The sequence below is a fragment of the Austrofundulus limnaeus genome, unplaced genomic scaffold (assembly GCF_001266775.1).
Source record: "Austrofundulus limnaeus strain Quisiro unplaced genomic scaffold, Austrofundulus_limnaeus-1.0 Scaffold317, whole genome shotgun sequence".
NCBI classification, from domain to species: Eukaryota; Metazoa; Chordata; class Actinopteri; order Cyprinodontiformes; family Rivulidae; genus Austrofundulus; species Austrofundulus limnaeus.
In genome coordinates, this window is record NW_013952719.1 from 350,940 (window position 1) to 367,258 (window position 16,319).

The 16,319-nt window shown below is 39.1% G+C and overlaps 1 protein-coding gene across 1 annotated transcript in view; it reads right to left on the bottom strand.

Moving 5' to 3' along the window:
- Positions 1-16,319, bottom strand: part of si:ch211-26b3.4 (connector enhancer of kinase suppressor of ras 2) — a gene marked incomplete at its 5' end in the record, with an annotated part of 96,244 nt that overhangs the window by 4,277 nt on the left and 75,648 nt on the right. Inside the window, 7 exon segments of the mRNA XM_014022074.1 lie at positions 5,656-6,277; positions 6,904-7,004; positions 7,094-7,164; positions 11,870-11,941; positions 12,081-12,154; positions 15,010-15,182; positions 15,675-15,723. Coding sequence (XP_013877528.1) covers positions 5,656-6,277; positions 6,904-7,004; positions 7,094-7,164; positions 11,870-11,941; positions 12,081-12,154; positions 15,010-15,182; positions 15,675-15,723 — 1,162 coding nt within the window.

The window sequence follows — 16,319 nt, forward strand, 5'->3', positions numbered from 1 at the left end:
CATTTTTAGGACCATAACCATTTTTAGGACCATACAGCTTTTCTGGGATAAATGTAATTTATTAAATGATCAAATACGAAGAATAAATAATTACATGAGCTGAAACCATCTACATAGTATTATCTTTTTGAATAAAATAGTCTTTTAAAAAGAAATCAGTCTAACAAATAAAACATTTGTATGTTTTAAGTTATTTTGCTCTGTGTGAAAGACAGATATTTGCTGCTTGGACTGGAGAGTGTGGGAAGCTGGTTGAACCAAGGCTGAAGATCCAGAAGACCAAACAGGAGCTGTCCATCTGAAGGACATGTTAGTCTAAAAGACATTTAACCATGAAATGTTCAGTTTGTGGCGTTTATATGACATACACCCAGCCCCTCGAACACTTAGGTAGTTTACAAAATTTATGCAGAGTAAAAGAATAAAATAAAAAACTCAGTGGACTGATTTGGCATGATGTCCTGAGACGTTGCAGCTGATAGGAGTCATAAAACAGAACAGGGGGACGTTAGATGCCCTGACACCATAAATGTGTTAAATGAGTGAAGGAAAATATGAGCACCAAGCAACAACCCTAGGTTCTCCCCTGAGAACCAGACCAAAAATTTTATGTGCAACCCTGTATATAKAGCAGAAACTATTACAGTATCTCTGGTGGGTTTAGTGTTATTGTCAGACTACTCAGTGATGGAATATCTCTGGTCAAAACAGCAGCAGCACGTCTCTGTACCTGAAGCCTCTGTGTTAAAGGGTTAGAGGGATTATCAGCTGCAAGACTTGGGCTGAATAAACTTCACTGCCAGTCATGTAGAGTCTGATTAAGCAGTCAAGGGCCCTACATGATAAAGCAGCAGCTTATTAGCACTGCTTTCTCTGCAGTAAAACAGTTTGTTGTTGTGTTATATGTGAATATTTGTAGTTTTCAAGGTGAGTGTTTTTCTGGACTGGACATGAACAGGACATACACGTAAACCTCAATGTTTTTCGTGGAAGATAGTCAAACGGGTAGGAGTTGAAGGCCCAGCATGGTCGATCAGCGGCTGACCTGTCGTTGCGTGGTCACATGGTAATGGGAGGTTCGTTTTCACACACAACTTCCATAGTCCAATGAGACACACGGCACAAAGCTCCTGGGAAACCCCTCCCACTGCTGTACACATCACAGCACGGGTTTATTTTAGGGATGCACAATGTATTGGCATTAATGTTGGTATCGGCAGATATTGGTTATTTTTTTAGAATATCTGTTTCGGTCCATTATGTAAAACTGGGCCGATATTAACGTCCAATACTGATTTCCAACTTTTTAGATTTGTGTTTCTGTTTTGGGAGGAGAAATGGTTTTGATCATGATAGTGATATTGACGCTGTGCAGCCAGGAATAACTGAAGTGGAGAGCCATGTCAGAGGTCTGGTCATTTATTTACAGTATCAAAAAAAGACCCAAGTTTGTTTGTGTGTATATTATAATTTGTGTGTTTGTGTAATATTGGTAAATATCGGTTATCAGAAATAACAGCAAAAATTCTATCTGATATCRATATCGGCTGAAATTTTCATATCAGTGCACCCCAGTTTATTTCCCCTGGAGTCTTCACTCCGATATTTGCTGTTTGGCCACAAATCTATCACAGAGCAACACACTTTTTGGCAGACGGATTCCTCCACGCACAAAGTCTGTGTGTGGTTTTTAACCGATCGACTATCTTTTTAAGTGTCATGGAAGAGTCACATAGATGGATTTACTGTCTGGCTGCCTCTGACAATCTGCTCCTCAAAACTACCCATGTTTGCAGGTACAACAGCTGACGTATGGAAGTGGAGTATTTACCACCACTGCTGTCCGATAACTTTTAAATATTAAAGAAAAACTTGCCCACAAACTTCTAAACAGTAATTAAACAGTAATTAAACTAAACAATGTTTGTATTTTGAGGAGGGTGGAATGTTAGACCAGAGACTTGTTCCAAGAAAGACTTGGTGACACAAGGCTGAGAACAAAATGGCACGATTTTCATCATGTCATTTAGAGCAGACTTTACAAATTTGAACGAAGTATGCTGGGCCCTTTACACTGTGTATAAGACAGACATAGTTTTTTTTCTTGCTTCAATGAACAGRGGCATGTCTAGGAAAGTCTTTCAGGCTAATCTTTGAAAGTAAGGCCTTCTAAAACCTCTTAATTAATCATTTACCCCACAGAGTAGTTCCTCTTAATAATGTAAATGGATTACGGTACTTAGCATGTTGTTTATTGTTTTGTTCAGAGTGTTTTTCAACTTTTTGAAAATTTTAAATGGAATTTAAAATAGTTCATCATGATTCATTCTCAGTTTTTTACTTATCTGGAAGTAAAGGACGGTGCAGGTCACTGACCATGTTGGTCAGTAGATTTAAAATATCGCTTGTCTGCAGTGATCAGAACAGGAAGCTACAAWAGAGTCTCATTGGGGCGTAAAATATTCTGCCCAACCCAATTTTCGATAGTGGCCTTTAGATGCAGCCACAAACCAAAATGGAAATCAATACTTCACTTATTTTTTGAGTTATTCAGCTCAAGCTAAACTAGATGGACGGATGGGCAAACGGAGGGCAAGTGCCCTGTTCGTGTCCCGACAAGGTATAACTATCTYTGCATGAGTAAAGGATGAAATAAACAATTTGGAACTTTGTCTCATGTTTGGAGCAGTGGTGAGGTAGAGGGACAGTAACAGGGAGAAAACAGAATGGAATGGGTCAATATTCAACATTGTTTTTGTCTAAACTGCCCATCCTTAGTGAATTAGTATAACACCACTGCTATAGAAATGTGTTCCTGTAATCATGTCCTTTATTGACATCAGAGTTCAGGTTCCTTCTAATCATGGGGTAAGTTTCAAAATGAATAACTGTTTTTAATTCGGTGCATCATTTTTTATAAACTGATCTACATTTAATTAACCCAATACTTTGCTAAAACTAAAGCTCTTCCTTATTGCTCAATGATGTAATTGTACTTTTATTTGAAGCTGAAGTACCATCATCTTGTAAAAAAAGAGACTAAAATCCAAAATTGATTTCTCTGTACATCTTTCATCAGCCAGCATTAAACCAGGTGCTTTCACAGCTGCAGGACAACAAACTTGTAAATGAACAGGAAGGAGCCAGGCAAGCTCCTGATTATTGCTTCATAGGGAGACATCCTGGATCTGTGCCCTTAATACAGAGAAACTCTTTGGTATTCATGAAGAACTGAATTCATGTTTTCTTGAACGTGTTGATTGCAGTTGTAGGTTTGCACTAATCCTTAACACGAATGTTACAGTAATTTTGAACCTATACAACTATTTCTTTCAGTGCAAAATGGTTAAAAAGCAAATGGCCTCAATGATTCTTAGAAACAAGAATAAGGTTTTAATTTGTTATGRATTTTCTTTAATCCACTGGTCAAAAGTATACATCCAGGTTAAAATAAATACATATGATGACCTTAAACATTTGTGTCCACTGAAAGGTTTGACATCACTGTGGACTGAGAGGGTGCCAACCACAGAAGAAACCAAATGCCTTCTGGAAAAAGGGTTAATGTTCAGACAAGTTAGATTGAGCCATTTGGCCACAGTGACGTGTATACCGTATGTGGAGAGAAGTCAAACTGAGGCTTTTAAATCTAAGAAGACTACTTACTACCAAAGTGGTTCCTGAGCATATATATTAATATGGTGGTTATTTACTTCCTGAATAAATAACCATATGAATGTTACAATTTGCGATACAATTGCTGTGAAAAAAGATTAGTTATTAGTTATTTGAGCACTAAGATGGTGCCTTTGTTCCCTCCAACAGGTCGAGGTTGTGTCTCGTGAAAACTGTCTGAATAAAATCAGAAATGTACACCTCCAGCACTCACCTCCGCATGAAACTAGAGTATTTTAAATTTTTACTGGGTAAAATAGAACAGACAAGTCTGCAACTTCCTGATTTTAGGTAATAATTCTGCAATAATACTCCAGGTTAACAAAGTTAATTGTGGGAAAGAAGTTTTTTTGATTTGAATCTAAAAAAATATAAAAGTAAAATAATTATACTATATTCATCTACTCTAAAGTGTGGTTTTAACCCTAATCCAAGGCTGTGGTCTTATTTACAAGACCATCGCTTTGACTACTGACCAACTGCAGCCACGCACAATTTAAAGTCACAGAACTGGCTAAATAAGATCCTTCCATCTTAGCAAAGATATCCTGTCTTTTTATCTACTCTCTGCCCTCGGTTTTCTGTGCTCTGTTTGGGTCAGCTCTGTCTGCTCCTGATTTTTAAAACTGAAAACTGAACTGATTTTTAAACAGAATATTTCCTCTGGTGGACACAGCGAGCTTTGCTGCAGCTATGCCTGAATTTGATGAGGTCACATGAGCCCTATAGTTTTAGTTGTGATCATATTGTTGTGTTAAAACCAACAGAATGTGTCCACAGGACAGAATATTTTATGACCCAGTGAGACTCTCTTTAGAGCTAACTCTTTAGATCATTGCCAACAGTATGAAAAATATGATAAATCCACTCACAAATGCAAGACATTGACCTGTACCGCCCCATTACTGTAAAAATTTTCAAAACTGACAATGAATCTATAAAAAATGTTTTCAATTCCATTTAAAATGGTCAAAATAGTTAAAAAACACAGCAAGCTAAGTAAATAAGGAATTTGCATTATTATAAGGAGGAACTACTTTGTGGGCAAATTATTTTTTAGGTCAGGTATCATCCCACCTACCYTTACAGAGAAAACACGCCTGACTAATGGTCAAGCATGGTGGTAGAAACATCATGTTGAAGGAAATTTTGTAACTGATTAATTGAACATTAGATTCAGTATTGTATTTTTTACTTTCTGATCATTGCAGCTTTAAGGCCATAACAGAATAAGAGTTGGTGTGTGTCTAATCATGTGTTCTTTCCTTAGCCTAAACAAAAATGAGTTACCTTCTGACGTCTGATGTAAAAGGTAACACCTCCTGGGGTGTAACCAGGAAGAAAGATACATCATGAGCTAAATTCATTATTATAGTAAAAGGAAGTTGTCAGTGTGTTTAAGAGTCTCTGCTCAGAGCAGAGCTGCTCTGTTTTGTTTGGGGTTTCTTGATATGAGCCCACGGTCTTACTGAGGCCTGTGTGCTGAGTGCTGTTCTGTGAACCTGATTGGAGTCAGAAGATTGGAAAATAAAGTTTTAAGAAGAAATCCAGCTGAGTTTATTCGGACATACCATTTTGAGCAATGCATATTTTTCCTACAATGTTATGGAACTGAAGTGTTGCACAAAGTGGATGGAACGATAAAAAACGGGTCTACCTACCAACAGCTGGTTGAATGCTGGGCACAATTTTGTGTTCCTGAATTTGACTGAACCTGTTTTTCCTCTTCTAGATGAGAAAGATAACTATCTGTGACTAACATATTCATTGACACCAGACCTRGTACCAATGATAGTTAGGTTGGAATACATGTACCATTACACTCTGTCATATAGTAAAACTTTAAAGACAGTACAGTTTTATATGTTATAACAATGTAATGCACTTACATTTAGCTAGGAATTTCTGTTACTTAATGATACAATTTTATTGCAAAATGTGTTTACACAGTGTGATTTTCAGGCAATCGGATTTTCTTACCATCTTCTGCCTCAAGTAAATCTGCCTGTCCCTCTGCCTCCTCGTCTTCACTCCTCTCCTCCATATGAGCCGAAGCATGGATGAACTTTCCAGGCATTGGGTCCCTGTTTCTGGGTAGACTCTGGCTGCGCTGCTTGTGGGAGCGTCGGTGTGTGTGGCTGTGTGTGTACGGGCCTCGCTCCAGGGGAAAGGGCCCGTCCCGCTCCCTGTCCCTCTCTGCCGCGTGGTGTCTCCGTACGGGCAGCGTAGCTTGCCAGCGTCTTTCTGGGGATATCCCCTGCCTACCCAGCCCTCCGTAAAACCCCATCTCTCCAGCCATGCCGCCCATTGGGCTACCGTAGTCGCTGTCGCCCGGCGCTGTCTGGAGGAAGTGCAGCCCGGCGCTGGTCAGCGGGGTCTCAATGAGGTCCTGCCAGGAGCGGCGCTCGCGATGAGAGGATCGGCAGCCCGACGAGTGCGTGCTGGTGCTGCCTGTCCCCATGCCCATGCCGTCCCCACGTTGGTCCTCTGCTGACGAATGGGAGTGCGTGGACTCGCTCGAGAAATGTCGGCCGTGTTTGGACTCCGGGAAAGGACTGGAAGAGTTCACCTGGAGAGGGAGAGGGGAGGTGGAAGACACCATCTGTGGAGGGATGGGGGAGGTAGAGGCACTCTTAGGAAGTGGGGATGGAGTGGAACGCATGAGGCTCATGGAGCTGACTGAGCGAGGCAACTGGTCATAACTGTGGAGGAGGTTGGCCTAAGTGGGACACCAGATGTGTGATGGGCAGTGTGGATCGGTACAGATGAGAGTGAGCGGGGGGGAGTGAAGTTGCCAGAGATGGCATACAGAAAACAGCAAGACGAGCAAATTGAGGTGTGGCAGGACAAGGGACGTGCCAGACATGAGGGTAAAGGACAGAAATACATTGAAATATGAGAGCAAAAGAAAAGAAATGACATGGCAGAAGAGTAACTCCAAGAACAGCTGACATGGCTGCTGAATGGTTTAACTTGGGTTATCATGGTAATGGGGCTGTCCAGACCAGAATATACATGTCTGAACATCCATAGAGTAAGAGTAAAAATGTTTTTAAAAAGGCAGCGTTGCTGAGATCATCTGAGATCAGACAGGGTAAAAGTTCTGGCAGCAGAACACAGAAATGCAATGGTCTTGGCTGCAAACAGAACCACTGATGTTTTATTGATGCTGAGAGCTTTGGTCTACGCAGCTCTGAAAACTGTGGGTCATGAATAGGTTTTACTTACCGAAGGTGTGCGATGGTAAGTATCACAGAGAGATGAAGGTCCTTCCTGCTTAAGTGTCATTGATCCATCGACCTCATCTTGATCACTCTCACTCCAGTAGTCTGATATGAAGACGAACACAAACAAACATGTGGATTTCCAAAGGTAATAGGTTAAGTGAACAATTTTCAGAAAAGGCACTGCATCGCACCTTCATCGGGGCGTGGCACCTTATCATCTGGAGTGTAGCCGATGGCAGCTAAACCCAGTCGGTTCATCCACCTGCAGGGAGCAAGTGTTAAATCATGGAAACAAAGAGAAACCAAGATAAATGGCAAGAACAGCAAAGTTAGCAAAGCAAAAAAGGAGAATGGTAAAAAAACGTCAATGTAAAGAAAACTGTAAATTCAAATGAATAAAGTTTAATAATTTTGTCACGCTGACTTCCTTGTCCTTGTAAAAAACATCAACATTAATAAAGAGCTAAGCTCTGTTAGGCTAACTGCAATTGGTTTACAGGTTGGTAAAGCAAAGAAACATCGAAAACATGCAAGATAATGACACTTGACTACAGGACTGAACAGCATTGCTGGAAACAAGGTCACAAGCAACAAGAGAAGCCCTGTTCTACTGCAACGAACAAGAAACTCATTACAGCTTTTAAAGGCAGTGATTTTCAATCATTGTGCCATGACACAGTGGTGCCAGGCCATGACTTCACTGGTTAAATAAAATGGTCAAAGGAAACAAAATGGCATTGTTGAGCATTTGTGTCTGCAATGTATAATTAAAGCCATGTTCCTTGTCAGCAGGTGGCAGTAGGTGGCCCAATAATGACCTTGTTAGTTTATGACAGAAGGGATGCACGTGACGTGTGGGAGAAATTGCGATGACAAGTCGTAGCTACAGCTGCGATGGATAAATATTTGAGGAAGAATTTTTCGGACTCTTCACTGGATCTTGGACAAAACTCTAACCCAGCGGAAGAGCCCAAGGTGAGCTTAAGGCAATACAACAAAACTTCTCTTTTCTTTAGGTTTATTTCTTAACAGCCAGAACCCATTATACTTCACGTGTGGGGAAAAGCTCTCCAAAAGTAACGTGGTCACATACAAGCTTAAACAATACTTTCAAATGAAACACCCATCTCTTTAAAACAAAACCATGAACTAGTTGGTTTCAACCATTTTTGCCTTTCTTCAGTTGCTGCTAGGAAATCAGCCTTGGGTTAATTGAAGAAAGCCCAGTTTGCACACTGAGTAAAACAGATGTGGGCCAGATCTGGTATCAAGCTGGCACTAAAGATTGATTGCTGGCATGGCAACTGTTCTGTCAGCCACATGTGGGCCAAATCGGTTAATAATGGCACTAATTTTAAGATGGCATGCATGGACCATGGACCACCTCAGGTAAACCCCATCTGGGCCACCAAAGGACCACTATTGTTTGCAGCATCTGGACCGACTGTTTTTACTATGTGTGTACAATGAGTAATTTTGGAAATATTTTTGATTGGTGTTGGGTTGCAGAACTTTGAAGCATGAAATATATACTGTATATGTTCTGTGGCTCAAGAAATGATGAAAAACACTGCTTTAAGGAAGCGTCTTCTATACTTTAGGAGGTCTATTTTTAATAAACTTATTTAACATAAACCTTAGAGTGCCTGTGACATGCATATTCTTCAAATACAAAAAGTCAAAGAAAACATCTTTATATTTAAGGAAGTTGAAATAATACACACAATTTAACCCATTTTGTCCCATAACTGTTATATTTTCTTTTGAACTTGGCTCAGCCAAAGTGAAACAGGAAGTGACACCAAAAGGGGTACTCTTTAAAAAAAGAAAACTCTCTGGTCTTTATTTATTTGAACTCTGACTCTTCTTCATCTCTCTCTGATAGTGACTCAAAATAATATTAAGAAACATCAGATTCTTCTCTACAGTCTGTGCTGTTGGCTGTTGTAGCAATACTCTGTTCACATGCAGACATTCCCCTTCCTGTTACTTCACAGGCAAATATCTCAACAACTGTTCATCTCAGCAACATGAAATTTCTTTTGCAATATTTTTTATCAATGTCCTCTTTATAAAAATGCATTCATATTTTAAAGGGATCCATGATTAGCTGTAACATTAGACTTTATTTGATAAACATACTGTATATTGTAACTGTAAAATAAAGACTGTAAAAATACTGTAGGTTGTTTAGTTTTATAATTTTAAACTAAAAGTTTAAAAATATATTACATGGATGGGGTCATTTTATTTACACTCAAAGTATTCTGGGTAAATGATAAGGTGGATAGGTCCTCGGTGTGAGGCTGCTAGCAAGCTATATCCACCCTGAAGGTTAATCTTGGACAATTTCTGACGATTGGCTCTTTTAAATGAAACCAGAGAGTGTTGACAGACTTAGTACAACAGAGCTGCTTCATGGAAGAAGAACCTCAGCTTAGCCTGTTAGTTTTAGCGTTAGCCACAACGCTATCACCATATTTATGAATTAGCTCAGCGCTACACATTCTCTTCTCGTCACTGAGGTCCTCCATCCACGAGACAGAGAGGGGAATGTAAAAATGACTCAGCCTGCAACTGAAAATGTGGATGGAGGACCTCAGTTTAGCTTGTTTGTCGCACTAGCACTGAGCTAATAAATATATGGCAATATAGTGTCGGCTCTAGCGCGAAGTCTAACAGGCTAAGGCCTGCGTCACACGGAAAGATAATCATGCCGACTTTTGCCATTCCGACAATCTTAAGGAAGTACAGATTATCGTGATGGCTCTAAAGATAATCATAGCAGATATTCCTGCCGTGTTAAGAGTGATAGTCGGCTCGGTAGGATGTCGGGACCGCTCCGACCTCAAATCGGGGATATTCAACATGTTTGATTTTTTCGCTCGATATCACAGCATGTGTGGCGTTCACCCGAGCTCTCAGCCGGTTGAACGAGACGTGTAGCCAATCAGAAAGCGAGGTGAAATAAACACGAAGGGGATTCCAAAATACAAGAGACAAAAAAAAAAAACAACTGTCATGACTCACCAGAAAGTCCACTGGATTATATTAAAAGTCCTATGGAACTGTTTTTCCTCAGGTAAAAATAGTCCACAAACGATCAACATTGTTTATTTACTCTGAGCTCATGTCTCTCTGGAGGTCACGTGAGATTTTTCGGGGCAGCTGTGGCAGAGTGGTTAGGGGAGTCGTCCTGGAACCGGAAGGTCACCAGTTGATCCCCCGTCCAGCTGTCTCAGTTGTTGTGTCCTTGGGCAAGATACTTCACCCCTAATGCCTCTGATGTGTGTCCCATCAGTGTATGAATGTGATTGGCACTGATTAGTCTCCATCGATGATTGTATATGTTAGCTTTGTAGGAGATCTAGTAGAGTGCTCTGTGAATGGGTAAATGAGGACACAGTTTGGTGTGAACCGCTTTGAGTATCCTGGTTGGGTAGAAAGGTGCTATACAAGTACAGTCCATTAACCATTTTTCCTCTGACATCTGAATCTTCATGAATGAAATATCTTTTCGTGTGTGGTGTGTTGTCTTCTTGCCGTGAGGCTGTACACCACACACCGTAGGACCAAACCTGGTATATCCATGATTTTTTTTATTCTCATGTGGGCTCTCTCAGTCTTTGAAAATCGTCCGACTGCTTTAAAATCTTGTAGTGTGACACAGCCTTAAGCTGAGGTTCTTCTTCCATGAAGCAGCTCTGTTGTCCTCATCCACATTTTCAGTTGTAGACTGAATCATTTCTACCTTCTCCTCTCTGTCAACGCTTTCTAGTTTCATTTAAGAGTCGATCGTCAGATATTGTCCAAGATTAATGGTCAGGGTGGATAGAGCTCGCTCACACCGAGGACCTATCCACGTCATCATTTACCCAGAATGCTTTGCGTGTAAATAAAATGGCTCCATCTGTGTTAAAATATATTTTTAAAAAATTACAAAACTAAACATCCTACAGTATTTTTACAGTCTTTATTTTACAGTTAAAATAAATGTTTATCAAATAAAGTAATGTTACAACGAATCCTGGATCTCTTTAATACAAAAATTTGACGTTACAGGCACTTTAAAAGACCAAAACACGCCTCTTAGTGAGGTGGCTAATAGGTATGGGCCAGTATTTTGTTGACTTTCCTAAACCTAACCAAGAGTTGTTGGCTATTCTTTGTTCAGGAAAAATTGTGACATTAAGACTGTATTACAAAAGCACTTTTTCATTTCAAATCCAATGACATAAAATGCAAATAAAACTATTTATAAGTCTTAAGGTGTATTCTCCCACCACTTTCTGAAAAGATGTAGAAATAGATGCTTACTTTACGCATTGAAATGTAATGTTGAAGTGCAATAAAATGTGACCCGCAAGGGTTCTGACCCATCTGCTTATTTCCATAATAATAACTTCAGATGGAAGCAGGCATGTTAGGAATTCAGAAACATCTCTGGTGTTTTTGACCCCAGGAGGGCCACTCTCGCTTTGCTTTTACTGTAAACCCCTCAAAAAGTCGTGATGACACTGAAACAACACCCCTCTTTTACACCTCCATCCCATCTTTTTTCACACATCGAGCGTGTGTAAATGCGTGCGGCCGCACTTTCCACACGTGAACCAACAAACACAGAACAGCAGTCAAACAGGGCTGGTTAATTACTACCCCTCTAATTATCTCCACATGTCGTTCAGGAGAGGTGTGGATAATTAGAGCTCATCAGATAGCACTTCTGCAAATATCACTACAATCTCCCTCTCACACAGGCACACACATGACCCACACCAACTCACACACACATTACCCTACATTCATTAGCAGAGAACCAGGATCATGCCTTATTCATGCATAGCATCGTCTCGGTGGGAATTTGCCTCGTGTAAACTTGGTTTTCACGGCGAAAACACTCACGCAAAGACACGTGACAGCTGTAGTGTCAGACGATTGTTTATAACCAGGCTCGCAGCAGCACTCACCTGTTCATTTCCTCGAGACAATCTGTGGCGAAGAAGAAGCTCTTGATTTTGGGATGACATGCTTTGAAGGCACTGCAGTCAGACAGGGAGACTGATTAGCGTTTCTGTGTTTGCATGGTAGGCCCCATGTGTGTGCGTGCGCTCACGTTGTGTGGGAGAGAGAGCAAATGTGCGTGATTAGTAATTCTGGCGACATGTGATGGAGACTCACAATTTCCGCCTGCACTCTATGGCGCGGTCTATTCTGAACTCGGGGAGGCTGATGAAGCCCTCAGCCTTCTCATCCTGCAGGCAGAGGCAGATGGAGAGTACATCATCAATACGCAGAACAAAATGTCAGCCATACTGATCCCCCAGTTTTATCTGGGTTAGTAATAGTCCAGTCAAGCATATGAAAACAAGATATGTTGTTTACATTGGCAGAGATAGGGTTCAAGCTACGCACAGAACAAGGAAAAAAACAGCAGAGCTCTGGCTCCTCTACAAACTAATGCAAATAATTTATGGGTCTAAATAGATTTACTGTTAGCACTTTTAACTATGTTGAATCATTTTTCACATTTTCAAAGTTTTGCAGTATAAAAAATATTAATAAATTACGCTTGTACTATTGAATTATGCAACAAAAGTCAGGCAACAAAGTACAGTAAATGATTGGCTGTATGTGCTTGTTTGTTAGCAAAATATCTTATGAACATGTGAATGGATCTTGATAGAACTCTCTGAAAGTAATCACCACTTCTTAGTCATTTGATATTGTGATCCACTGTAGCAACAGCCAAAGTATTTTATGCTTGTCGCATGAATTCTGAAAACGTACTTTTTAAGCTCAAGTGTTTATTATACACTGATCACTGCAATTAGCTGTGACTAGTAGAGTATGCAAACATGCAATTTATATTTTGAAAAAGTTATTTGCAAATTCATCAAATAGTTAAAGTAATTATTATTCAACTACCTAGAAAGTCCAAGTGACTGACTGACTTCTGATCTAGTTTAGATCATTAGTTATAAACTATATATTTTCCATACATTATGTATCATCTAGCTGTTGTACAAGATTTTTAAATGAAATTAACATTCAATCATAGTATTTATTGTAAAAAAAATTACAAATAATTGTTGGGCTTGCTGATAAATATATGTCTTGTCAGCTGTGAGCTGTTGCCATCTTTGCTCCTCCACGATATCATAGCTTCCATCAGTGGACTGCAGAACTCCATCTAGCTGTATTATTTAACTCTATGGTAATCACCTACATCTGATTAACTTTTGCAGTCAACTTCATTCATGGCCACCGAAGCTAATTGATTAATTGATATTAGCAAAAATAAAAATGATTATATTAAAGTCACATGCTGAAGTTGAAATTTGGCTTGGTAGTGTAGCGAGAGTCATCCCTAATAGATTGCATTAATATTTTCTTTAACTGCTGGGGGCGGAGGGGTGCTGATGGAGTCAGCCTTGTCTTTCTGGTAACAAAATAATTCCCATGGACCACTGCTGCATACAGTAACTCCAGTAGTTTTTCTATCCATCTTGCCTTTTTTTTAGAGTTTAAGCTAAAATTTGATGTGGTAGATGAGACTTGAACAACACTAGACTGGAACCAGCCTATTCTGTCCTGTTCAGTCATCCTCATCCATAACACACACAGCTTTTTGACCTTTTTTAAAAACATTAAATAGCTGATATACAATCTAATACATTAAAAGTAATTTTATTAATATTATTAATAGTTTTTATGATTCCTACATTGTCAGTCCTTTTCTTTCTCTATGTTGTCAAAATGTACAGTAATGGTAAATCCAGACTCATTCTGCTTAGTCCCGTAGATTCTGCAGTAGATCACATGTGGTCTAGACCAGCGGTTCCCAAACTTTTTATCTTCTGCCCCACAAAATATCCATGGCAAAAACTTGTGACCCCAAATATTACTGGTCTGAGTACACAAACTTTGTTAATAACCCTAAAAACACAGGCTTTTTGACAATCTAAACAGGTTGTACACAAATGTGAATACTTTTTATTCTTACTTTTGTGTTTTTGTAATAATTAAAGGGACAATATTACATTAGCAATTATTTTATTGCCCTTTAAATTGATTTCTGGTGATTATCCAAGGTGCTTCATGACCCATAATTGGGTCCCAAGCCCAACTTGAGGAACCAAAGTGGTTCCCAAACTTTTCAGCTTTTGACCCAAAAAATAACAGTAGCAGAGACCTGTGCCCCCAGCTATTTTTGGATGATAAACATTTGTATCAGGTCAACAAAACATGGGCATAGTAACAATATTTTTATACTACATTTATCCATTTTAAATAYACTAACCTCACTCCTTTGTAACAWCTAAGGCAAAMATGTAATTAATTCAGAAAATCTTTTCAGGACCCCACCTTGATGTTTCGGGACCCCACTTTGGGTCCCGACCCCAACTTTGGGAAACACTGGTCTAGACTCACTCCAGCTATCCTTTAGAACCTCCTTGTAGCCAAATTACTCTTAACATACTGCACTAGATGATCATGCAAGATCTGTTGAGATCTATATTTTTCAGGTTCGTTTTGGTAGGCTTTCATGTTGATAATTAGCTTTATTCTTTTTTGATTATTGTTTTTTTTATGTGGTTCCTTAGTCTTTTAAGGTTTGAATTTAAAAATATTCAATAATATGGTTTCATACATTCAGGATCAAATCAAGAAATAAATGAACACAGTGGAATGACAAGATATCATAAAGTTGTTTAGAGTCTTTGTGTTTGTATATCCCTGTTAGCAAAATATGTCATGAACAATGTACAAATTTTCCTTTAAAAAGGAATTATTGGATGCAAATCAAAATTTTAGATTCAGCCTAAAGATGGATGCCATTTCCAACCAACATTAAAGAAAACAAAAATGACTAAATCAGTCAGATTCACAGATAATGAGCTGATTTTGGTGTAGTAGTAGCTTAGCATCATCCCCAACACTCACTAATAAATCTTACTGCATTTTTTTTCCAAAACTGCTATTAGTTTTATTTTTTCTCATTTTAAACACTGATATCTTACTTTTGTGCATTACCTTTAGCAATTCATATATTCTGAGAATCATACAATACAACTGAGAAACAAGATTTCTGAATGTAGTGGCTTACATTTTGGTTGGTGTACCAGTAGAGGCAGGATTCTTTGAGGATGAACCAGTACTTCCTCCATTTTTGGGTGAAATAGCCTTTAGCATCTTTCTTCTTCCACAGCCAGCCCTCACAGTCACCGTGACCCAGGTCCTTACAGGAGATTCTCCTCCGACTGGCACTGGTTAGGGAACCTGGAGAAGGACGAGACAAAAAAAATTAAAAAATAAAAAATTAAAGTGTCACTTCTGAAAGTGGATTTTTAGCACACACTCAATCCTTCATATTATTCCGAGCACATTACACTGGAGACAGTGACAAATTAAGACTACCCAAAAAAGCAAATAATTAATTACAGTGAGTCAAATAGAGGACAAAAATGGAGCAGGAATGCAGCACTCACTGTCACAGGTGTGTGTGTGCGTGCGTGCGTGCGTGCGTGTGTGTGTTATCTATTTTTAAAAATACAGTAAATCTGGAACTTCCAAATATATAAAACCCAGCTGATGTCAGAGCTGATGTCCTTTTGGTAATAATTCAAGTCTTATCTTTAACCATCGACTTGCCACTGTGACAGTTTCAAGGTGACAGACTAGAAAGGCAGCGTCTGCTAACAAACAGTGTCACATACTATGTCTGTAATGACTTTAATTAAAACAAACAAGATAATACAAATTAATACTTACCTTTACTTCTCTTTTTGGTTTTTGCTCTTAGAGATGTGTAATGGAAAGACTAGAGAAAAGAGAAGAAACATCTTAACTTGGCTCATATGAGATCTGCTTTACCAAAGACAGGAAGGATATTTCTTTTACATTTCAGCTGCTTAACAAAAAAGTTCAGATGCCAAAGGAACGGAACTATTTTACAAGTGGATTTCTGTGAAAATGTTACATAAACAACATCTGTCTTTGCTAACTCAGTTCCAATGTTGCCAGGTTGGGCAGGTAGTTCAAATTTGGGCTGCTTTTTACCACATTTGGCAGGTTTTTTTGAAAGTATTCATAAGGAAATTATATCAAAATATCAAGTGTCACTATGAAATGGTATTGGTTATTATCAACTGTAAAACCAAGCAAAAGAGAGGAGACTGGGTTTCTGATCACCTGAGGACCTACCCTCCTTCTGCCAAACAATCTGAGGGCTATTAGTTGATTTTTCTTATGCATATGCTTGCAGATAGACCTTCACCCACCCCTGTTTCTTTACAAGTTTTTATTCTAAAGATGAGTGTCACTCTCTCTAACACTGTCTTTTCAGAGGTACAAAAAATCTAAATACTGAGTCAATACAGATGTGTGCTAATGGCGTATTCTTTATTAGTAATATAT